The 26,458-nt window shown below is 36.5% G+C and overlaps 1 protein-coding gene across 1 annotated transcript in view; it reads right to left on the reverse strand.

The window, feature by feature from the left end:
- Positions 1 to 26,458, reverse strand: part of ADGRB3 (adhesion G protein-coupled receptor B3) — an 802,747-nt gene that overhangs the window by 126,020 nt on the left and 650,269 nt on the right. Inside the window, exons 16-18 of the mRNA XM_059942117.1 lie at positions 25,497 to 25,623; positions 23,831 to 23,934; positions 19,862 to 19,964 (exon numbers count right to left, since the gene is read on the reverse strand). Of these exons, the coding sequence (XP_059798100.1) occupies positions 19,862 to 19,964; positions 23,831 to 23,934; positions 25,497 to 25,623 (334 nt within the window). The remainder of the gene's footprint in view (positions 1 to 19,861; positions 19,965 to 23,830; positions 23,935 to 25,496; positions 25,624 to 26,458) is intronic.

Below are 26,458 nucleotides of genomic sequence, written 5' to 3' on the forward strand. Positions count from 1 at the left end.
ATATATGAATGGAACATGCTGGTCTAAGATGGAGTTTATGGAAATCACAACTGGACAAAAATACTGGACAAAAAATCCTTTTTTCTTCTAGGTAAGAACCTAGGCTCTTAGAGATGTAAGGAATTTAAAGGCAGTTTCCATTGAACCCCTCCAAGCAGAGTCCGACGCTGCCCTTACTCCACCCTGCCCATCCAGCCTCCACTAAACATATACACACATATTTCCATTCTGCTGTTAAGAAAACTGCTGTTGAGACAGGCTAGACTTGCCTAAGATCATCTCTGGATAAGTTACAGGGTTAGGGTCTGAGACAAGGACCCCTTTGTACTAATGCCAAGTTGACTCTGAAATGGTGTCTAGAAGGAGGTCCTAAGACAGACAAAGCGAATAGACTTATTTCTTCTACCAATGAGGAATGTCACTCCTTAAAGAAAGGTAAATACACTGTAGCAGAGGGCCTATTATTTATGTGTGCCTAAATTAGAGACTTCTGGAAGGAAGAATGCTAAAGCCTAGTGAGACGTGTGGAAGTCTATAGCCTCACTATTTAAAAACATAGACACAAACTATTTCCCCCCAAATCTGTACTCATCCAGTCTGGTCTACTATGTATTAAAAGGACAAGAATTTTAAAATTTATTTTAAGTTTGACTTTCAATACTCCCCTCCCATACATCCTCTCTCCCTCCATAACGTAGAGAAGTACCAAAAAACCCCTGTAACTCAGCACAAAGCACATCACACACACACACATACATACATGAATATGATTTTGTTTATTAAAAAAATAGATGTTATACAAGGCATCCCTAAGGAAGAGATGGTTTCTGATCTTGAGAATTTGAGTTAAGTAAGATTAACTTTTTTAAACTTCTAGTTAACTTTCTCCAGTTGCCAACTGCAATTTTATAGCCAGGAAACTATGGATTGCTATAACCAAAAAGGGAAAACTTACCCAGCTTAAAGAACTCCAGTACTTAGTTTTATTCTCTGATGTATTCAATGCCTTCTTATATCTGATTCCATTAGTATATGTAATATTTATATGTATATATAATATTTATAGGTATATATAATATTTGCTGGATTATACTCTAGGACATTATTGAAAATAGATAAGTAGGGAGAAAATCTATAAGCGTATTCTTGTTAAACTTTTCAAGGTGAAACTAAACATATGTTCCTGAACACAGGCACAGGGGATACATTAAATAAATGCAGTCAGAGGGCTGACAAAGTTGGCTGCAACAAGGTTAGTCATTGAAGACTTTAAAAAGACTTAAAATTGTTCCCCGTGTAGGCCCAGCTATTGTTGAGTCTCATCTGCTTGGAGCTGAGAGCTTGTATTAATTTTCTGCAAAAGTACTGACTCACTTTCTTATTAAGCAAATTTGAAATGGTATGATATTTTTGGCTTTGCCGGATTCCTTTCTCTTAATATCTTGTGCTTTTCTCCAAGAAGGTCAAAGAGTTAATATTAATCTTCATAACATTGCTGTGGCATATTCTTATCCTTATTTGACACACAGTAAAGCTAAGGTAAGTAGAAGATTACACGGAATGACCGAAACAGGAGAAGTATTGATGGGCAAACTTCAGCCTTGTATTCTTTACCCACTTATTCATTTTCTGGCACAAGCTCCGAGACCAGTGATTCTGAACCAGAATGCCAATCATAACCACCTGCAGGGTATTTTCAATCTGTTTCCACCATTCCCGAGGGCAAAGTTTGGGGAGGACGTGGGGAAGGAGGGTTGAAAACTCTCCATGTGGTTCTAAATGCCCTGGCTCCTTTACCCTAATTGACAAACACTATTGTCTCAGTAGTTTCCCAATATGAGGACTTTGGTTCTTAAATGTATTTCCCTTTATAAATCACCTTTTAAATGATTATCATCCCATTATAATAATTTAACAATTCCTACTTTGGGATCCTGGACTATACACTGCTTAGTCTTTAGAAAAATGGTTGTGAGATCTAACATTTTTGACACATAAAGGTAATTTATTTCTTTATTGACTTTGTAATATTCACTTTATTGAATGCATTAACTTTAGTATTTAATATTTTCATACTCAGCACAATTCCCAACTTTCTTCACTCCCATATACACATGGATTCAATATGCAGACATTTCTTATGTCAACAAGTTGTCCCTTTTACCAGTATTCTATGAAAAGGACCCCAATATTATACCTTACTCATGTTCCCTTAAAGTTACAAGAATAAGAAATAATCAGGTGGGATGACTGCAAGATTGGGAATGACATACATACACTACTATGTATAAAATAGATAACTAATGAGAACCTACTGTACAGCACAGAGAACTCTACTCAGTGCTCTGTAGTGACATAAATGGGAAGGAAATCCAAAAAGGAGGGGATATATGTATATGTATAGCTGATTCACTTTGCTGTACAGCAGAAACTACAAACACAAACATTGTAAAGCAACTATACTCCAATAAAAAATAATAAAAAAAGAAATAATCATGGCTGCGTGGCATTATTTTTTATATTTAAAAATATAAAAAAGCAGCTCTTCTCCATCAACAATATTTCCAGTTCTGAAACTTGGTAGTTTTTCTCTAATCCTCAAGAATTTCTTTATTGATCTTAGAATTCTCCCCGCAGAAATAGTTGTCTCTTTTTTTATCCTTCTCTGTGAATACAATTCCATTTCTGAAAATGGAGCTTAAGCATTTTCTTTATGTTGCTAGCTGTGGCGATTTCATTCAAATTCCCCTCTTTTCCAACAAATGGGCTCTGGAGGCTTAAAAAGGATCCTCTTCATGCCTGGACATGAGGCTGGGGAAGATGCATAACCACACTCCAGCCACCTCCACCGTAGACTAACAACCCCATCTCTACAAATAGATAGATCTGCCAACAAGCTTTAAGGACACTGTGTGAGCCACTCTGCGTGATTCCCCGAAGAACTGTGTTTCTCCTTGATGTGCATAGCTGAGCTCTGTTATCACCAAAAGAAATTACAAGTGGGCAACCAGGGGAGAATGTACGCTGAAGATGCACTTTGCTCACAAAACTCACACTATCCCCCTTGGAGACACTGATGCAGATCAGTCAACTCAATCTTGAACCTGATCAGCAGACAAAATGGAAAATAATTAACTTTTCCCCCATCTGTGGAATGCATTTTTGTCATTTGTTTTCAACTGAGTTTATCACTGCTTGTGAGCCATGGAACTAGGTAAACAGTATTTTGTTTACTTCAGATGGCATTTCTTTTTTTATTTACAACCCACAGTTAATAAACGCAAATGAGAGGACTGCTGTTTGCAGGGTTGCCAGGGATGCAAATGGGTGCAGGATGGAATATAAACACATTTCAGGGAAAAAAAAATCGGTCCTTGTTGAATATGAAAAACATCAACAAGGTAAATCCGGGAAATAACTATAAGATATATAGCTTTAGGATTTACTCATCAAAGAAAATGCATCACTTTTTCTTGACAGTATAGAAAGTAAAAGGAAAAAAAATATAGAAATGATTATGCTATACACTCCTGTTTCCCTATTCCTGAAACAGCCTCACAGGGAAAAATAGAAAAGGCTTTCCAATAGTAAAACATACTATATAGTCAACAACATCCTTTCCAGTATTTGGGAAAAAATAGGCACACTCATGGTATTACTTTATTAGGAAAAAAGGACCAGGCTCTACTAATGACACATGGATAAATGTCTTATTTTACCTTTTGAAAAACAACATTCATTGTGTTTGCATTAATAGGCAAAAGAGTGGTTATTTTCAGATATTTGGATGCTGAGCAATTTAAAGGAAGCCAGATAACAGAATACTACCTATACTTTAAAAAAAGAAAATCCTAGTCAGTGAAATTTAAAACATAAATGGTTTCCAGACTGAATATTCACTAATGGGTTTTTAAATTTGTTCTCACTCATTGCAGATGAAGTCAGAAGTGGTCTGCTTGGCATAGATTCTGTCCCTTATGCTCCTTTCTCCCCTTTAATTTGAGAACTGCTTTGCTCCCATGTAAAAAGTGTGCCTCTGACTTGCTGGAGGGGAGCATGCATAACTGCTCAATCTCTAGTTCTCTAAAAACACTTTTTTTGTGCCTAGTCATAAAAGACATCAAGAGACAGGCCTACGTGCCTAAAGAGAAAGTGGTCCGTGCACTTTTGATCTTAGACACAATTTTGCCTCAGCTGGTAATTAACAAGCTCAAGAAATTTCAAGAGATGAATTCAGTCCGTAATTGCGTATGTTTTGATGAAAATAGACACCATTTTGGAAGGAAAGCGCTCCACATTTTAAAGAAAACGTATGTAGGAAGTAATCAAGTGAAAAGTCCCAAAAGAGCGAAGGATTAAAGAACAAGGGAAAAATTGTTTGGAGCAGAATACTTTCCCTAGAGCAGGACACAGATCCCCCCCATCAGTGACACAAGACACTGATTCCCCTCAACTATTTCTTGAGTTTAAACATGAACATTATACCAGAGCCAAAACAACATTGCAGTTTATGACACTCCTTTCTTTCTCAGTATCCTTATCCAATTGGTCACAAAATCTTAACAATTCTACTTCATGAAGCCAATCCATACCCACTGCTACTAATTTAATAAGAATAGTTATTGAAAGTAGATATCAGTTCTTCCCTACAATAACCAGAAGCACAATGCCAACAAAATCGCAACAGATTTTTTTGCAGAAATTGACAGGTTGATTCTAAAATTCATTTGGATACCCAAAGAATCTAGATCAGGCAAATCTAGACAAAGGATCTAGATTAGATAAAATAATCTTGAAAAAGAAGAATGAAATTAGAGAACTCAAACTCTGATTTCCAGACTTACTATAATTTAATTTTTTACGCAGGTACCAAAGTAATTCAAAGGGGAAAGGAAAGTCCTTTCAACAGACAGTGCTGGACAATAGGGTATCCATATGGAATAAAACTGAACTCCAATCCCTACATCAGATCATATACAAAAATTATTTTGATGTACCATAGATCTACATAAAAGCTAAAACTATAAGGCTTCTGGAAGATAATTTAGAAGAATATCTTCGTGACCTGGAGGAGTGAGCAAAGATCTCTTATAGAATACTCACAAAACACAAACTATGAAAGAAAAATATGATAAGCTAGATTTTAAAAAAAATAAAAAAACTTCTACTCAGCAAACAATGCCATTAATAAAATACAAAGGTAAGCCACAGACTGGGATAAGATAATATGTACGTATATATATCATATATATGAAAGGTATATAAACATTATATATAAAACAAAAGAGCTGCATTTAGAATACATTAGTTTAAAAACCTCTTACAAAGCAATAATAAAAAGTGAAACAATCCAATTTAAAAAGGGAGGAAAGGACTTAAACAGAGACTTCACAGAGGTGGCTATAAAATGGCCAATAAGCACATGAAAAAGAGCTAAACCCTATTACTTATTAGGAAAATGTAAATTTAAATGTTCGCAAGGGTGTAGAACACTGGGACTATCATAGATTGCTGGTACAAATATGAAATGGTACAACAATTTTGGAAAAGTGCTCAGCAGTTTTGTTTTGTTAGAAATACTCTAACCTCTCAATATTTTGTGATAACCTACATGAGAAAAGATTCTGAAAAAGAATGAATATAGGCATATGTATAACTGAATCACTTTGCTGTACACCTGAAACTAACACAGCATTGTAAATCAACTGTACTCCAATAAAATTTAAAAAATACTCTAACTTCTTTTTAACCCAGCAATTCTACTCCTAGGTATTTAACCTAGAGAAATGAAAATACGTGTCTGTCCCAAAATTTTATAGGAAATTTAAAGCAGCTTTATTCATAATAACAAAATACCCTGTAAATAATCCAACTGTCTCTCAATTGGAGAATGGATTAAAAAATTGTGGTGTATTCACACAATGGAATAACACTCAGCGACATAAAAGAACTAACTACTGATACACAAAACATGCAGCTCGGAGACACTATGATGAGTAAAAAAGCCCTGAACGCAAAGGTACTCATTATTAGATTCCACTTGTATGAAATTCCAAAACAGACAAAACTGAGGTATGATGACAGAAATCGGAAGGATGGCGGTCTCTAGGGAGGGGTGGCTGGAAGAGGACAGAGAACTTTTTATGTGGTGGGAATGTTCCCTGTCTAGATTGTGGTGTTGGTTACCTGGTGCATGTTGGTCAGCACTCATTGCCTTATTCTCTGTACGTCTCCCTGTGTGTACATTTTATCTCTATTAAAAGCTTATCGTGTGCTGGACACTTTCTTAGGTGTCATTTTATTTGATCCCCATAACATCCCCTCCCCACTTCTAGATTTGGAAACAACGGCAACTTCAACAACTGAGAGTTAGACATCCCCTGCATCTGTAGAGGGACATTTGAGGAGTGCGGGCTGTTATGTGCCAGGTGCTGGGCTGGGCTGGGGGTACACAGTGTGAATAAGGCAGACAAGGTCCCCTCCACTCGTATCTAAAAATAAGATGACGAGTTACAGTGATGGTTATGAAGAAAAAGAATGGGTTCTTTGAAAAGAGCCATGAGAAAACTATGAGTGTTTCGGTTTGGGGGAGTGGCGTTTTAGGGAAGGTCTCTCTGAGCAGATTAGATTTGAGCTGCTGCCACGTGGACATATATACACTACCAAACGTAAAATAGATAGTTAGTGGGAAGCAGCCGCATAGCACAGGGGGATCAGCTCGGTGCTTTGTGACCACCTAGAGGGGTGGGATAGGGAGGGTGGGAGGGAGGGAGACGCAAGAGGGAGGAGATATGGGGATGTATGTATATGTGTAACTGATTCACTTTGTTATAAAGCAGAAACGAACACACCATCGTAAAGCAATTCTACTCCAATAAAGATGTCAAAAAAAAAAAAAAAAAAAAGAGTCTAGTCCCGGAATGAAGGCAGAGAGAGGGGATGGGGGACAAAGGCCGGAGGTGGGGACAAAGCGTGGCCAGGCCCAGCATACAAAGGGGGACAGGCGTGAGTGGCCTGCTGGTCTTTGGACCAGGACAACGGGCACAGACCAGGTGTACGATCATCTGGCCGCTGGCTCTCTGGGTACCCTCCATGGTGTTTTGGAAGGAAGGCCAGTGAGACAGGAATGCAGGGAAGGAGGGGAAGGAATGAATATGAGCGGTGAGCGGGAGAAGGACTTTGGGTCAGCTCAGGTAGGAGCTTGTGGGCTGTGTTATGGGGTCTGGATTTCATTCCAGCTGTAACAGAAGCTTCATTTCTTCTGACTGAAGGGTTTAAAGCAGACAATCTGATTTACAATTTAAAAAGACCACTAGGCTGGCGTGTGGAGAATGGATAAGTAACTTGACAAAAGGCACGTAGCCAGCGGGTGGTAGAGCTTAAAGAGCCTTCAAGTGAGGGTAAGGGAAGCCTCCACTCCACCTGAGTGATGACACACCTAACAGTACATCCTCCGCCCCCGACCAGCCTCCACATGACCGCGGCTCTCCCACATCTGATAGCAGCCCCAGGAGAGGTGCTGAGCAGAGCTGCCCACCTAGATCACACCCACATTCCTGACCCAGAGACTGGGAGCACTGCACATATTTATTTATTTTTAGGGCCATTAAGTTGGAGGGAATTTGTTTCGCAGAAATTGATTACCCGTTTTGTTTCTGTAAAAGGTGTTCTTCCTTAGGTATACAGGATTCACTTTGTAACTTTCTTTTGGAAATTAGGAAAATATATAACAAAAGTTTCTAAACAGAGAAACAGATTCTCTTATCTTTAACAAAAAGAAACAAAAGTAAGTTATCTGTATGAGAAAAAAACCCCAGAAAACCAGAACTAATTTATATTAGTTAATATAAATATAATGTATATATTTATATATAAATATAATAATTTATATTAAAAGTAATATACACTATTCTTGTCCATTAGGAGAAATCACTTTAAAATACAAATAGAATTTAATTAACAATAAGAATGTAAAATAGACACAGATAAGATTCATTCAAAATCCTTTGTAGTCTTAGTTGTGTGTATATACTGATGTATCATCTACCACAGACACATCTATAGAGATATGTAAAAACTATGTGTATTGTAGTTTGACATAGAACATGTATCCAGGTCCTTATCATGAATATTTGTGAATTAAAATTTAATTTAATATATAATTTAAATTATATATAATTAAAAATGATCATTTTATCATACATTTCTACTGTTTAAGCTAATGATTTCTTCTTTACAATTGAAACTTTAGTCTTTGATTCAGTTCGCTAGCAACCTAGATAACTATAAATATTTTAATTTACACACTTTGAATTTCATAAATCTTAAATTTCATAGATAACACTTAAACTCAACTCAATCATATGCCTACTTCATTTTTTTGAGGCTTAAGATTTAAAATGAACTGACTAGCGTCACAAAAGAACTAAAGAGTTAAGTTTTATCTTCAAACATGCTCATTTTTGTTTTGTCACATGCTGGCATTAGTGTTTGTGCTTTAGTTCTGAGGTTTGCTATAGCAATGCTTATGTTCTAACATACATAATAATAATACAATTTTTAGGCTAGAGTGAGGACCGGAGGCTGAGACATGAAAAAAAGACTCTGTCTATGGTTGAATTCAGTGGGGAATTAGCTGGACTCTGCCATCCTTCTTTTCTGTGTCAGATGTTACTTTTCTGCCCAAGACTGTCAGGTGAGAGAGACTTTCTCTAATAGGGGCTTCACCATTTATTGCTGTACTTTAAGAAGTTTTCTTCTACAAAGAGCCAGCTTTGTTGTCTCATGCACTGGGCATTTGTTAGCTGCTTTTAGCTTCTTCAATTCATAAAAGGTCTTACTTGGCCGAGAGTGATTGGATTCATGTTTTTTTTCTAATTTTGTATATACTGGTAACCAATAGTCACCATATGAAGAAACTCTGTGTTTAGTTCTTGCTCCAAAGAAGGAATTCAAAGTGCATTTCCCTCCTTCTTATCTCTGCAGAGGCCTTTTCAGAAACTGCCAAAGGTCTCCTGTTCTAGTTCTGCAGGCTATAGAGACAAAACCTTGGGTGGAGATTTCAGAACTGAAGGTTATTTTTACATAAAAGCATCAGCCTAAAAATGGGCTGGCCTCAGCTGACATTGTAGTTCTTCCATTTACATGTACAGTAGATGTTTCTAGAAAACTCAAAATTGCTCACGGTTGGCAAACAGTGACTTCATGTCAAATCCAACCACATCCATGTCTTAATATCCATGCTGATGCAGCTTTTGAACTACAACAGCTATGCTATAGCCCACAAAGTCCCAAATATTTATTATATGGCCCTTTACCCTCCAACCTTACCAACCCTTGAATTAGATTCTGAAGTATTTATGAAAAGAGTTCTCTTTGGCCACAAAGTTAACATAATGGACTACTGAAAACTCTATTATCATCTTATCTCAAGGGACTTTCACTTTTGTGAGAATATGATTTAAAACAGTTCACTTTATGTGGTGGTTTTTTTTTAGCACTTTAGTACTTTAGAGTGTATTCAGAATTCTCATAAACATTATAAGTTATAATTATACAACATGGTTCCCTTGTTGACATTAGACAAATTTCTGACCATTTCATATTAGGTACTGAGAATAGAGAAAGTTAAAAAATCATACATAGGGAGAAATTTGTAATATCTCTACTGGTTTGATTCTAGGAGAGAAAAACAATCTTCAACCTTTCTGTCATACTCCTGGAGAATCATTCGACTTCTCAAATTCTCTCTCAGATATCCCTGCATCAAAATAAAATCTGACTTTTGGTGACCTTCAAAAAGACCACAAATAAATGTTGGCAAGGATGGGAGAAAAGGGAACTCTTGTACAGAGTTGGTGGGAATGTAAATTGGTGTAGCCACTATGCAAAACCGCATGGAGGTTCCTCAGAAAACTAAAAATAGAGTTACCACATGATCCAGCAATCTCACTTATGGGCATATATCCAAAGAAAACAAAAACACTAATTTGAAAAGATACATGCATCCCAATGTTCATAGTAGCACTATTTACAATAGCCAAGATAATGGAAGCAACCCAAGTGCTCATCAGCAGATGACTGGCTTAAGAAGAGGTGGTATGTGTATATATAAATACACACACACAAGCGTGCATGCATGCACACACACACACACACACACACACACACACACACACGGAATGGAATACTACCCAGCCATAAAAAGGAATGAAAAAATGTCATTTGCAGCAACATGGATGGACTTGGAGGATATTACGCTTAGTGAAATAAGTCAGACAGAGAAAGACAAATACTATGTGATATCACTTATATGTGGAATCTAAAAAATAAAACAAACAGATGACTCTAACAAAATAGAAACAGAGTCACAGATGTAGAAAACAAACTAGTGGTTACCGTGGAGAGAGGGAAGAGGGGAGGGGAAGAATAGGGGTTGGGGATTTAAAGGTACAAACTACAATGTATAAAATAAGCTACAAGGATATATTATACAACACAGGGAATATAGCCAATATTTTATAATAACTATAAATGGAGGATAACCTTCAAAAATTGTGAATCACTATGTTGTACACCTGAGACTTTTATAATATTCTATATCAACTATACCTTAATTTAAAAAATTTCCAAGTAAACACCAAAACAAACAAGAAAAAGAGTGACATCATCAGGCACAGCACTATAAGCTGCCCCAATATTTTGCAAAATATTTTAGGTCTCTTTGAAGAGAGGAAACTGTAAGAATGTGAAACCAAGTCATTTCTAAGATTTACTGAGACCTAATCACAATCTCTTCCTACTGTCCTGCCATGCTCTAATCACTGGAAAATTTGTCATTGCTTATTGTAAATCATATGGCGTTTAAACCAAAAAACCAGACTAGACTCAGAATGTCAGGGAGTCCCCAAATTATTTATGACCAATAGGAAGAATTTTCATCTATGCAAGGCTGGTATATCAAAAAAATATACAACCCAGTACTACCAGCCATGATATACCTCCCCCATCCCAAAACCCCCAAAACTCATTAAAAACAAATTCAAAATCGAAAAAAAAGATAAAATCTGTTTTAACTAATCATCTCTCATCAAAGAAAGGTCTCAGAACAAGTCTTAGGTGTTTTTCTCAACTACTTTTTCTCATAACAAAACAACAACAATAATTGACCTTGGTTGCAATTATCCCAAATAAGGCCCCCAATGTACAAGTGCCTTTACTGCTGTTACATTATCCCTCATTTAATCGATAGAGCCACAGCTTCATTCATTCAACATTTATTGATTTCATATCATGTTTAAACAAGTATTAACAGTAGTGGTTTTAAAACCTAAAAGCAGAAAAAAAAACCACCCTTGAGAACCACAGTAAGTGGGCAAGGTTGATCAGTGAATGAAAGTTATTGGATAATGTTGGTGTTAAAAATAGAGGTATATACCACATGCTATGGAGGTGTTGAAGGGCTTCACGAGGATGATTTACATAAGCCAACTTCCAAAGGGTGGTAGGTCTTTATCAGGCGAAGTACAGAGGGACAGAGGCAAGGGTGGGCCCAGCACACACGGGCTAGGATGCACTGGGAAGCATAGAGATGGGCCCCCCGGCAGGGAGCAATGGTGGGAGATGAGAAGCTCTGCTGGAGGCCACCTCAGCCTGGAGAGACAGGAGTATTTTTATAACTCATCTGTCCAAAAGGAGTGCCCTTTCTGTGTCCCACAAAGTCAGTTTATGTACTAGAGGCAGCCCTGAATGTGGGTGATGTTCAGAACGTGGGGTTAATCTCATGAGCTCTACAGACCCACTGTAGAGCTGGAAGCAGGAGAATGACTTAAACAGGCAGGTGTTTGTTTTCCTTTAAATTTAGGATCTTTTGCACAGTAATATGCTAATGTAAACAAAGGCTAAGGGAGCAAGACAGAAGTTGGAAGAATGTTATGCTCCTCCAGTGAGAAATCATGAAGGCCAGGTCTAAAGTGGGGCGGCTGGGATAGACACTAGGGATTGGCCAAATGGAGGAGTCTCTACGTTGCCTGTAGAACATTTCTGCACGATTGCTTGTGGGTGAATGAACAGAGGTAGTCAGAGTAGGTCTGACACCCTCCAAAGCAACTCCCAGCACACAAGTCTCCCCTGCTGAAGGAATGTTCTCTCTCCAGGAGTTCTGTCCAGCTCTGGAGACTGACCTAAGAACACACACTGAAGGTCCAAATGGGCTTCCTTGTCCCTCAAGCTTATTTGCCTCCTGTTACTGTAACCATTCCAGTCACTCCTTGTTGTCAAGTTAATGTCCCTTCCATCTCCTTTGCTTGTTTCAAACCCATTCTTCATATTGATCTTTTACCCTAATTTGAAGTTGACTTTGATAACGTGATCCTTGGCTCCTACCACACATAACTGGAAATGTATGGTCAGGGGACAAGAAGGCTAAAGTGGGCCAAGAGAGTCCCTCCAATCCCATGCCTCTCAGTCTGTGAGCCCCATACCAACAAGGCATAATAATCCTCACTGCCGGGAGCCTGGGGAAATCAGGAAACTAACCTACCATTCTGTTCTGTGGTTTGATGAAGGTTTTCAGGAACCTAGAAGAACCCTGGGAAAGTTAGTAAGAAGCCTCAAAACAGACTCAAATGAATCACACCTAAGCTTATTATATCCAAATCCTTTTACAAACATCACAGCAAGTCAGTAAATGAGATTTTAATAAATCTAAATAGGAAGCTTTAGCTTCAGCTATTGGGATCACAAACACATTTGAGACAAAATAGACATGGATTTGGGACGTTATTGGCAGGAAGTGACTTCTATGAGAGAAGTTATGAATAAGCACATTCCTTTTGAAGGTTAAGAACATTATTTTACATGACTTATCAAGTGGGAATATTCACATCTGTTGGATTTCAGAGTCTCTAACTAAAACCCAAGAACCAGATTTCCTTTAAAGCATGCCATCGATCACTTAGAGCTTAAACCAGGCCCCAGGAAAATAGTCTTTATCACTACATTGGCTTAAATTCTGTCTAGAATGGGGGACCCTAATCCTTGTAAAACTAACCACAGCTGTTAGCTCCATAGGTATAAGCTTAAATGATGAATTCAGATAAATTAATTTACTTATTCATTCAATAAAGATTTATTATATATTTACTGTACTCAGATTCTATGTTGGCAATGAATTTAAGAATGAATGTAACCTAGCCGTTCCCTAAGAAGTGTATAGCCTTGTTGGAAACAGGTAACAAAATACAAGACAGTAGTTTTGCACTAGGAATCATGGAGCCTCAGAGCTGGGGTACCTAAATGTGGAGGATGGGAGAGGGGCTCACAAAGGAGGAAGAGTGTCAAGGATAAGCACGAGCCAGATGAAGATGTCTGGGAAATCAGGTGGGGTGCAGGGGAGTGACAGCGCTCCAGGCTGGAGGGGAGTGAGGAACAAGCAATCACCATGACTTTGATGAACTGTAAGCAGCTTGGTATTGCTGGTGAGACTAAAAAAAAAAAAAAAAGTCAGTAAAACAGACCGAAAATGGAGAGGTCAGTGCAGGTCATGTTTAAAGTTTCTCAAGTTTGATAAGCTATAGAACTCTTTCTCAATACAATTTATTCCTGAGCCCCAATATATTAATGCAAGAAAATCAGAGAATAGGAACCCTCACATTCTCACCACTTGTGTCTGAGCACAGTTTGAAAATCACTTCTGTAGGAGGTCAGACAACAATACATGTTTGCCGAGGGGAGTGGAGTGGTCATATTTGAATTTTAGCTCCATCACTTGAGCTACAAGGTAGAGAGTGGGGTTAATGATGCTGGAAGATTAGTGAAGGTAGTTCATACCTGATTGAGGCAAAAAGCTGGAGGTGAGAAATATGTGAGGGTACACATGGCACAGGGGGCTGATTTATTAGATTTACTACGTGAGGGAGAAGGAGGTATCAAGGATAATGCTCAGAGTTCCAGCTTATGTAACTGGGTTGGAGACTACAGAAAGTACACGCAATTCATATATAATGTGTTTGAGTGTGGGGCAGGGACATAAATGGGAAATTTAGTGGTGAGCAGAAAATTGGACACGAGGAAATCTGAAGCTCAGAAGAGAAATTCAGAATCAGATGTATATCCGTGAGTCATCACCATCATCACCATCACCATGATCACAAGAACTGTTACAGGAGTGCTTACAAAGGAGTGCTTACAAAGTGCTTCATATGTACTCTCATGTAACCTTGACAGCAACACTGTAAGGGAGGTACTGAGAGGAAGCTGAGGTCCAGGGAGGCTGAGTATCACGCTCAAGATCACACAACTAGGAAGCAGGAGATGTAGGATGCTTGGGTCTCTCTGGCTTAAAATGCCTGCTCTTCACCTTCACCACCGAGAGATGGATGTCTCCAGGGAAGCCTAGAGAGCCTGACCCTCAAGAGAAGAGCAGACTCTTTCAGGCAGTATCAGGATGGACAGAATGGGTGGCTGAAAACACATACTCAATATTCCTCCTCAGAAACTGAACACGTATAGATTCAGAGGCCAGGCATGGAAGTATTAATAAATGTGTGGAGAATCTCGGTCTCTCACAAAAGAAAGTCATGGGAGAAATAAGTGAATTAGAAAGTCCTTCACCTAATTAAAGTATTAAAATGCAAGATTTTATTAAAAAAAAACCCCACAATTCTGACAACACAAAAACATCTTCCATTAGAATAACCACAGCCTTCTAGTTTGGCCTATCTTTACTAATTATCTCTAGGCAACTACATAACAAAAACATAACAACACTTGATAAAGGATAAATAAGCACCGGATGTAGTAAGGAAACTTTGTAGATTATGTGACTTTTAAAAAATGCTCCAACACAGAGTTTTTATATTTTTTGCAAGACTGAATGAAAAGACACAGGCCTATTATGTAATTCAGTGGTCCATACATAAAGAACTATGAGAGAAATTCTTTCTGAAGAGTGATAAGGAAATGTCTGCACATCTGAAATAATTTGGGAAGCTTCCTTGATCTGTCAATGAGGACTTTTGCTAGGTCTTGTAGGTCTCCTGGGACTAAAGTTAGGGTCTAACTTTGCCCTCTCACATTTAGTTATTATTTTTCAAAATAAGGATGTCTATTCAGGATGTCTATAATTTATTTTATAACACTTTGGTATTCTCAGTATGATACTATTGATATACATGTGCCAGTTAGTTTAACCTTTAATCCTAGGAGCTGTTCAGGAATGCACAGAACAAGGCAGTCAGCTGGAATTGTATTTGAAAGGGTCATACCCCAGAGTCTTGCAGAGTCAACTGCAAGTCCTTTGGATTTAGGTAGATGTATCCACAATCAACACTTCAATTATTATCAAACTGACTACAGGAGATTGGTCTTTATTGATGAACTAGTGCCTAGTCAATTATTATGGTAGATGTATCAATGGGTTCCCTTGGTGAAAACAAAGGCATTGAAAGATATGTAGATGAGCTAATATAGTTAAACACTTCTTAGTCTAAATAGACTGCATGGAAAATTCCATTGAAACTTATATCCTGTACTTCATAGAGATGAGGCCCATAGTTTTATCCCCAATCATTCTGTACTCAGACACTCGATTAGGAGGATTTCTGATTGAAAGATGCTGATTGAAGGCACAGAAGCCTGTCTCTAGAGTATTGCTATGTCCACCTGAAGTGAATGTTGCATACACGGTGTGGTCATGGTCAAAATATCTAAAATGACATAGACCTATAGTTTCATTGAGTTTACAGAACAGGTTTTGCTCTTGATTTGCTAATAAATGTTTATGTAATAAATATCACACTGTCTGATTGAATCTAGACTTGGCTTCCTTTCATTATAACCTGGTAGTGAGGTTGTAGGGAGAAGTTCTCTCTCAGAATCTTCTTGGGTGTCCACCATTATCTAACCAAAAAAAAAAAAAAAAAAAGAATACCCAACTGTTTTACCAAATTTGACTTCTATCAGTTAAAAAGAATGCTATAAAATGGTTAATATGATAAATCATCTCAAAGTGTTTTAGAAGAAGGTAAATATATATTTTTGTGATTAAGAAAACTATTCTCTGAATATATCTGTTTCCAAAATAACCTTCACCTTCTGCAAAATAGTAGGTCTAAAATAGTCTACATGGCTCAACAAAAGCATTTGCATACTTTAAGGTACAAAGGAAATTCTAAAAATAAACAACATTCAAGTGATAAAGGAACATCCTGGTTGAAATTTAAAATACACAGAGAAATCAAAGGGCAATGACATTTTATAAGATAACTTGAAATATAATGAAGTCAGTTATAATTACATTTTATAACTGCATTTTAAGAAGAGATAGAAGAAATACATTTGATTCTTTTCTCTGCTGCCAGCAATTGAATCTATAGTTCAAAGATTTGAATACATCATATTTTAAACAATGGATCATTTCAGCTTGTTTCAAAAGAAAGCAGAGATACTCAGTAGTGAGATAATTGAATCAATTATATTTCAACAAGCAATTTGGAGAAAGATCCCAGTCTGACACTTCAAAACCATTCTGGACCTCAGTATCAAATACCAGTTTTCACACAAACTAGCCATGACAACTCTCAGAGGCAGTACCAAAGAACCTGTTCATCAAGAAGCCCTCTCAGTTGTTGCCATTTTTCCAAGTGGGGAATGGTAAAGCATCAATCAAACTTTATCAGGGAAATCAAAGATAGGAATTTGATCAATTACAAAATGCCCACAGCAGCGATGGGATCCTACACACACCCTAAAAAATATACTGTACCCACTGATAATATTTTACCTTTTTAAAATACTGTCCTGGAGCTTATACAGATCATGAGTTTGTACGGATAATACATTTTGGTATTTTTTCTCTTTTTTTTTTTTTTTTGAGACATCATTAATCCTCCAAACAGTGAAGCAGGTATGGCTTTTCACATACTGCTATTTCACATATATTTAAAATGAAGTGAGGTCAATTTAATCGAATTCAGCACATGTATCTTAATAAAATATATGATTATTTCCCCTGGAAACCTGATATTGTTGAGAGTGACTAAGAATAAAATCCTAGTGTGTTATATTTTTCTCTCCTAGTCACTCCATAGTGGATTGTCCTAGGCTTGCAAGATCATCTACTCAGAGCTAGTAAAGCAAAATTAACATAGCATGAGAGAAAAACAATAATTTTTCATTTTCTTTATCATCACCACCACCTATCCCCCACTCCTCCCCACAAACATCAACAGTGTAGCAGCAGAAATCAGCACAGTCTATCTGGAACAGAACCATTAGGATCCCAAAACCATATAGAATCTATTCTGCAGAAACAAAACTAAACTGACCTTTTATTTTTTTAAACCAAGCCCATGCTGGCCATGCTTCATAATTAGAAATGAAACGTAAAACTAGACTTGTCTCATCTTGCCTTTGATGTTCATAATATTCATAGATATCTAGCAGACATTTTAATTAAAAAAAAAAAAAAAAAAAAAAAAACAGGACATTGAGAACCTGGAAAAGCCAAAATGGGCAAGCAGAATGTAATTTCTCAAGACTGCTTTAGTCTCTAAGTATCATTACCATTTAGACCTACACAACATGGTAGTCACTTGGTACATGTAGCCACTGAGCACGTGAAATGCACTTGGCCCAAATTGTGATGTATTATAAGTATAAAACACACACCAGATTCTGAAGACTTTATTTTAAAAAAAATTTAAAACATTGTATTAACATTTAAAAATATTACTTATATGTTAAAATGGTCATCTTTTGGATATACTGAGTTAAATATATTATTAAAATTGATTTTGCTTGTTTATTTTTACTTATTTTAATGTGGCTACTAAAATATCACTATTACATACATAGCTTGCATTTGTGGCCTACAGTGTATTTCTATCGAACAGCAATGATCCAACAGAAATACACAACAACCACTAAAATATGTGGTAAACCTTGTATTCTAGTATTTGACCATTTGGCTCAGAACTTGTAAAAACTTTGCCAGACAGCCTAAAGCAGTTTTAAAAGCATATTTCCTACTGAAGACAATGAGTTTTCCATATTCTAATGAGGGACATAACTCAAGAGTGTTTGGAGGGTAAAAAATGACAGGGAGACTTTGGTGGAAAAAACAAAACAAAACAAACTACCAGCTCAAGCTAACTCTAGCTTGAATTTTTCTGGTTCCCAGACCCAGTAAGTGATTTCTACTTCAGAGGAAAGCTCTCCTTCTTTGCACGGAGGTTCAAGGACAAACAGTTAAAGAATTGTGACCAGGTATGAACAAGTGAAGGAGCATTCCTAAAGGATCTGAGGTCCTGCCTGGTGAACAGCGAGGACGGGGTGAGATGAGGGATTCTTCACTGCTCAGGGCTCATGGGGTGTCTCCCCTCCTTCATCCCCAACCCTTTCCTTCCCTTCCCAGCTTGCTTGTGCCTACCCCCATCCATTTCCCCTCTGCTGGTTACTCTGCACACTTCTTTTTCCCCTCCCAATTCCAACTGCATCTCCCTCACTGTGGTCTTTCTCCTTTCTTCCTCTGACTTTCCTTTCCCCATGAATTTCTTGTTAAATTTAGGTTAAATAGTCAGAAGGTGGCCCTGAAATATATTTTAATAGACTTTACATTGTCTCACCTTTTTTTAAGAAGACACAGGAAAGAAATGGGAAAAGAACTAAACATTCAGATACGTGAAAGGTGAAAGTGCTTTTTACTTCTACAAGGCTCCTTATTGGGCTCTTACTGTTTTCTCTTTTTTGCTTTTGTCCTTCATGGTTAGTCACCTTCCGCTTATCCCCCCTCCCCACCTCCCCACAGTCCTAGGGTAATATGGGTCAAGACAAAATCTTCATCAGAATCACCTAAGCACTTTCCCAGGCCTCTCTAGACCCAAAATTGTATTCTTTGGGTAGGAATCAGATTTGTAGGAGTGTAAGTTAGCAAAATAAACAAACTATCCATAATCTTTGATGTTGATGCATGTCCTACAAATATCTAATATATCAAAAGTACCTACTGAAAAGTGCATTGGATGTCCTAAAAATGATAGCTTATAGGGGAAAAGTTCAATTATTGACTTTAGTATTTGGAAAAAAATTAAGAAAAGAACAGCCACAAACTGACCAGCAAATATTATCAAAGCATTTTTTAACAGAATTCCTTTGAGGTTGGGGTAAGTTAATTTAAGATTTCTATTATGGGTTTCTTGGAATGTATTTCAGAGTCATTTAGCAAAAAGACTGACAGTCATTTCTCAAAAAACATGGTCATTCAACTCAAGTCATATATTTTACATTCTGCTGAAAGTGATTACACAGTTAAAGAAGTACAAAACTGTTTAAGTATCAAAATACATTTTGCCTAATAAAACTTTTTGAAAGGCATAAAATCTAGAGTCACTTCCTCCTAATACTGTCTTCAGTTATTGTCTAAAATAAGTTTTTTGGTGGATTTTTCAACCGCTATGTTACACTAGTTAGCAATTTATAGTTGAATTTTAGGAATCAGTATGTTAATAAATTAGATCAAAACACAGGAAATTCTATTACAATTAGGGTAATGAATTAAAATTTGTGCTTTTGATGTTCCAAGGCTTTGAACTCATAGATCTTTGACATAATGTGTAATAAACACATATGTTTACTATTATAAACAGCCTCTCAACCCCCAAGAAATTAAGCCAAGGGAATATATTTCTGGACTGGAATAACCAATACTTTCATTCAGAAACAAATAAAATATTTTTATTTTTAAAAATAATTTCATCAGAAGTTCCCTATTTTATCAAGAATAAACGTTTAGATTATCAATAGCCAACTTTATGTCACAACATAAACACAGAAGGAGAAGCAGAATAATCACCAGTCATACCTTATTATGTGTCTGAGTCTGTCCAACCAGGATGAGGATGTTGGATGAGATGATAGACAGGCAGAAGTTAATCAGAATTATGGACCTCTCAGAGCGTATGTACCTAGCCAGAGAGAGAAAGTGTCCAACTTTAAAATTCAACGGAAAGATGAGAAATTCTCTTTTATGCAAATTGGTGGAATTCATCCAGAAAAAGACACTAACATGAAGCCTTTACATGAGAAAAAATATTTAAAAAGTTGTTTTTAAAGAAGATTATTCTTAGAGAACCAATTTTATAGTGACATATAATGTCCAAGAGACCTTAAATTTATTTTTCTTTAGACATTAGTGTGGACAACATGGCACTTCTGACAGAAGCTAAATTGAACACCTGTTATCACCATAACTTTTTTTACTAGAAGTATAAAATTTCATAGAATGATATCAATTAGTATCATTACCTTCCTATTTGTGTATAAGTAATATGCTAATTATCATTTACATCAACCAGTAGAAACTGAAAACCAAAAAGAAAAACCCCACACAGATTCTAAAATATCCCCCTTATTTACTAGGAAGATGCCTTTACTTTCATGAAACCATGAACAATTTTCATCCACCTCTTCACTCGCTCAAGTATTTTTATATAGTTAGGCTCTTACTCTTTATGTTTTTCTTTTTCTGAATAATTGTTCCAAAACAAGAAAAAAGAAAATGAATCTTTACTGCTAAAATCTAATCCAATCCACAAATGATAATTCATCATTAGGCTGGAAAATTAGTTGGAGCCTGCCATATTTTACCCGTATGAAGAAGTGTTTATATACAGTCTGTCATATAATTTTTAAGCGCATCAAGAATGTAAGCCATGGAGAAAACTGCTCAGAATCAAATGTTCTACCAGCTGTTTACCCTAAAAGGGTAGCAGCTATCTTGCTTTACTGTACCCTGTGGTAAATCACTGAGTGACAGTAACAAAAAGACATATTTGTTCTTGCTGTGTATTTGAGACTGTTCAATTTGTGTTAGAACATGAAATCACTGTCTACAGCCCACAGCGTGGGCTTCCCTGTGCAGTGTTCCATGGGGGTGCCAGAGATCTGGAAGCACTCTTTGGAAGGTAAAAATCTATCAAAGTTCTTTCTCTCTGTTTGTGAGGAATACTTAGGCAGAGGTCCTACATTCCATCACATGTTTCAGAAAAGAAAGCAAAACAAAAACAAGAGTAATAATAAAATATACAAAGAAATTTTTTAATATAAAAGAATCTTCCTTTCTTCACAGAACAAACAGAATGAACCTAGATGGACCCTCAATAAAAAATGGCCTCAAGAGTAGATTAATCTTGTCCTTGCATCATCAGTATCTAAAAATATAATAAACCACACACTGGGATGCTGAAAACATCATCAAATATTAAGTTGTTTCTTTGTTTGTGGGTGGGGGATGTATCATTAAAACGTTTAAGGGCTGCACACAGTTGACCCTTTATGTGATATTAAAGGCTTCCATGACAGCACAAGTACACAGATGACATTACTGAAAGGCTTTCATTGATATTATTTGCTCAGTAAATAGAAAATTCGTGGTAATGAAGACCTAGACTGACCACCCTGAAGAGTCTTTAGATGTTTACATTTTCATTAACATTGTGACATTATTGCCTTAAAAATTGCTATAAAATGTCTCAACTTTCAAAACTTTTTATAAATGTGCTTTATGTTTTAAACAAAATTTGTGAATGCATCATTTCAATACATGGATTAAAAGACATGCTCAGTTGCTCTGTGATGTAATAACGTAATTCTACAGAACATTCTGTAGATGGAGAGAATGTAACAATGGATTCATTTTTTGATGAATATTTCTAATGAGCTACATGAGACATCAGCAAGTTTCACAGTGGTATATTATATACAAAATAATTCTGATGTTCACACATTTTACACATCATTAGAAAAGCAAAAAAAACTTAACCCTTTAATTAGAAAAAAAAAGGCAGTAAGATCCTGACATGAGTATTATCATACAGGAATGTTACTAGGTAAATTTAATGTTTACAAAATGCATTGAATTCGTCATGCTACAAGATTCACTTAATAGTTTATGAATCTTGAAACTTCTATCAAATTATTAATATTACTTCAATTCTTCTACCTGTAGACGATGAGTTGATGGCCACTAACGGTTAGGAATTCACATTTATATTGTTTCTTAGTACTGTCTTCTAAACTTCTCAGTTTCATGTCAAGTTTGGATAGATCCTTTCAGGTGGTAATTCCTAGAAAGCTATTGCAATAGGTGATTTTCCTGGATTTTCTTGATTAGAGCAAACTTCCCTACAGACTAAATAATCCTGTACTTCTTTGCTATATTTTATATATCATTTATACTAGCAGTGTTTGTGCTAGCGTTAGCCATATGTATTGAGGCGTGAAGAGAAGGTGTAATTGGTGGCTGAACCCTAAGTACTGAGAAAGGGAACTTGGTTCTGAATACTTCAGTGAGTATGACTTATGATGCCATTGATGAATTGTGATACTATTACCTAGTATCCTGGCCCATGAACACTGCCTCATTTCCTGAGAAATACCATTCAGGCAATTGTGGGAGAGAAAGTCTTCTTCCCAGCCTTTGTTTATCTTGCTCTTGTATTACCAGGACAATGCCTGCTTGACTGAGTCCTGAACCCTGGATTCTACTGTCTACAATGCTATGCCTAGAACAAGCATTTCTTTCATTTCATGAGCCTGGCCATATATTATCAGATTCCCTCATTTGGTATTTCACTACACTGCATGGGAAGGCAGGACCTCTATTATGTATCTGTACCAATGGACTAAGAATGTGTACATATTTTATTTTTGTATGAAGCATGAAAATCTTAATATCTTTGACAATATAATATCCTGGACAATTAATTTTTGTCCTCAAAAGAGTAAAAATTATAATGGAGAACAATGATTTTTTTTCAAAAAAAGGATGTTAAATCAAATGATCTTTCCTTATTAAATTGTAATTAATTTTTCAATGAAATTGTTTTTTATCTTAAGTAAAAGATAAGTAAAATACTAGGCCTGGCTACCATTGCAATTTTAATATTTCAAATATTCAGGAAATAATACATAATTATTTATTTGCTAATATGGTAACTGTTTTTAGAACATTTTAAAGTAATCAAAATGGATATAAAAATGTTTAACATTTGAAAATTTATTGGGAAGTTTAGTTATATACTAGTTATCAATATGTCAGTAGACATAATAAACTTCACAAGTCTAATTCTCATTAACAGAACAAGAACAAATCTTAGAGATCTACTAAATTTTCATACAATGTCAAACAGATGTAATTTCACATATTATAGAACAGTATTTTTCAATCACTTCCCCTTGTTTATGTTTTTTTATGACTTTTTAAAATCAGTTTGTCAAAATCTGACTTATTGGAAACATTCAGCTGAGAAGTCTTTTCTAAAGCTTTATGGTATTGTATTAATGCATTAATATTATAGAAGACTTTACACATTGGGACACACTGAAAGCATGTGTTTAAAACTTAAGCATTTGGAGGCCATATTTCTATAACAGAGAAATTAATTTGACTGTACCATTAAACTCTCAAGCTCAATAGCAGTTGGGATAAATATAAACAACACATAGACTGAACTTGGGGTATTAAGAGTACCATGTTTGGGGGTAAGCAACTTGTTGATGGCTACTATCACTTGAATTGGGAATAAAAGTGTGTGTGTGTTTTGTTTACTTTCCCATTATAGGAAAATACAGACAAGAAAATTAAGTAAACACGTATTTAGTGTTATTGAGCTCATTTATTATAGCTCAATCACGGCAATTATAATTCTGTTTTCAAAGTACTTCTTTCAGTAAATTAAGAAAACATGAGACTTATAATAGTTATTATATTCCTTGATTTAACTCTGAATAACCGAACATTCCATTTCTAGTGTATTAATTGATTACATACCTCCATAATGCTGCATAGACAACTGCTAGGGTGATCAAGGCCAAGCAAGAAAGGCCACTGCCTACAATTAGGGTAACTGAAGGTGTACTAGAGGATTCCATGATCTGTAAATTAAACAAAAGAAGCAAAAAAAAAAAAAAAAAAGAGAGAGAATTTTTAAAATAAATTAAAATAACTTCTAAACTCAACAAAACTATCCTAACACTCAAAAATAGCCAATATAGTTGTTATAGTAACCAGATAATTACCCAGTAACCACTCTGTTCACATATTCTCAACCTCTAAAATGGCTAATTCTAGCTACTCCCTCTTTCCCACTGTGAAGTAATGAAGGCCTTAGGAGTTTTCAATGCTTGATTGTGGCATATACCCACTTACGGCTTTCTAAAATAAATAACTGAAGCTACAACTTGGTCAACATTAACATGTTACATTTTATCTAGTTGAAATTTGAATCAGTATTTATTTTTCTTCAACTAACTACAGTTCAGTTATTTCACAAAATGTATTTTGGTGAAATTTACTTTGATCGTCCCATTATGTTATCCAAATCTGGTACCTAGATATTGAAAATTTTTCAAACTTTCTGACTTCTGACAACTTTGTTCTAAGTCAAGTATTCTCTCATTTAATTTCACTAGCTTGGTCTCTAAGAATATAGAAGAAAATCAAGTTTCAAGTGTAAGACCTTAGAATATATTTGTGATTTTTTTTCTGTGAACAAAATATATAGAGATAATCTTCACAATGTCAATATTAGTCTCTAAATACTTGACCTTGAAAAATAAGCCTTATATCTTTTAAAACATATATAAAGATCAAAGAGATTTCTTTCTTTAGAGACTAACATGGTACTAACTAATAAAATCTGCTGTTTTTCATATTTTCAGTATTGGAAGTTTAAAGAAATGCACTTTAAGATCAAGTGTGTTCCAAATCTTAGATATGCACAATCAATTTTATAGACATTTTTGGTTATCAAAATAAGTAAAAAGAGTGATGCATATTTAGGCCAGATTTAGACAGAAAGTCACATTTTTCTTAATAATTATTCTTCAGCACTTCAGTTTCTGAAATAATTTTTCAAAGTACATTTGATGAGAATATTATTTTTTCTTTCAGACAGTTTATACAACTGTCTGTTTCAGAAACTAGTTTTACAAACCTATATACTTCTAAGGAATGATTTTACAGTTTCTGACAGTCTCTGCTTTCATAAAAATTTCATTTAATTTTTAAAAAATAAATATCCAAGGACACCCCAGAAAACCTGTACTGAAAATATCCAACGCAGATATGCAATGTGGTTGGCTATAGTGTCTGGGGTCTTCATTCTACTACCAACAGTAACCTCACAAATTCCCCAGAACAGCTTTAGAGTTCTAAAATAAAGGTTAAGCTGACAAGTATTTTTATTTGAAAGTTTGCAGCACATTAGCAATATGATTGGAGCACATCCTCAAAACTATACTGCAGAAATTTCAAGTTAGAAGACATAAAATTGAGTAGAATTTAGTTATAGCACACCAACTAGAATTCATTTCACCAAGCTACTGTAGCTAAGGAGGAGACGAACCCAATTTTGCCACCCTGCAACATTTTCCATTTCCCCATTTAAAATGTCCCTGCCTTTGCATTAAAGCCGTGTTTTCCCTTTGTTACTTACTATTTCTCTAGGTTGCTGAGCCAAAATGGCGAAGGTAGAGAGACGATCACATAAGCATTTCGTATGGGATGCATCGGTAAGCACAGTTTTACATCCCTGGGTGGACCAGGTTCCCAAAGACTCGTTCCTGCAAAGGGTGGGGGGGTGGGGGGGAGATCGGGATAAATACGCCTGACTGCCAAATCCGTAATGAAGAAAATGCAATTTAATTGAGAGAATCGTCTACTGTAATTCCCGTACAGGGGGGGAAAAAAAAATCTACTTGTTGTTGAACAGGACGTAATTTAGATGCATCTCCAGTAATGCAAAGCGAGAGTGTTTGGAGAAAGCAGGCGGGCGGCGGTGCGGCGTGCAGAGAGCTGTCCAGCGCCGGAGGTGCTGAAACCGGGACTGGCTCTGTCCAGCCCTCTGCGAGGAACGGCGGCGGCGGCGGCGGCACGAGCAGCCGCCAGAGCGCTGGCAGCCACTTCCTATGCTCATCGGATCGTTTCAAACACTCAGAGAGTGTAAGGAGGCTTTTCACATTGCATACCAGCTCTGATTCCCGTCCTGTATTTTTGGATCGTGAACGCTGGCTTTTAAACCGAGGATTTCTCTGAAAAGCCTGCCTAAAAGGTTAGATAGCTTGTGTTGGGTGATATAGAATCTTCTCTGCTGGCTAGGGATTTTTCCTCCCTTTAGAATTAGCTGCTGTGAAAATTTCACCCTGGAAATGGGAAGCAGCAGCGGCGGCATCAGCTGGCTCCGACTCTCATTACCTTTGCCTGGCATCCAGGGGAGGGGTGGGTTTCAGACACCAGCTTCCCACTCCACGCTTCACTCAGCCCAAGCGCCTCTGAAGCCCTTGACGTTTCTTCCCCTCACCCACCTCTCTGCCCCGGGGTGGAAGCATTAAGCTAACCCCGAGTCTGCCAGAACATTTAGAAGAATAACCCCACCTCAAAGTCCGGTAGGAAGGGGGA

The sequence above is a fragment of the Balaenoptera ricei genome, chromosome 12 (assembly GCF_028023285.1).
Source record: "Balaenoptera ricei isolate mBalRic1 chromosome 12, mBalRic1.hap2, whole genome shotgun sequence".
Taxonomy (NCBI): domain Eukaryota; kingdom Metazoa; phylum Chordata; class Mammalia; order Artiodactyla; family Balaenopteridae; genus Balaenoptera; species Balaenoptera ricei.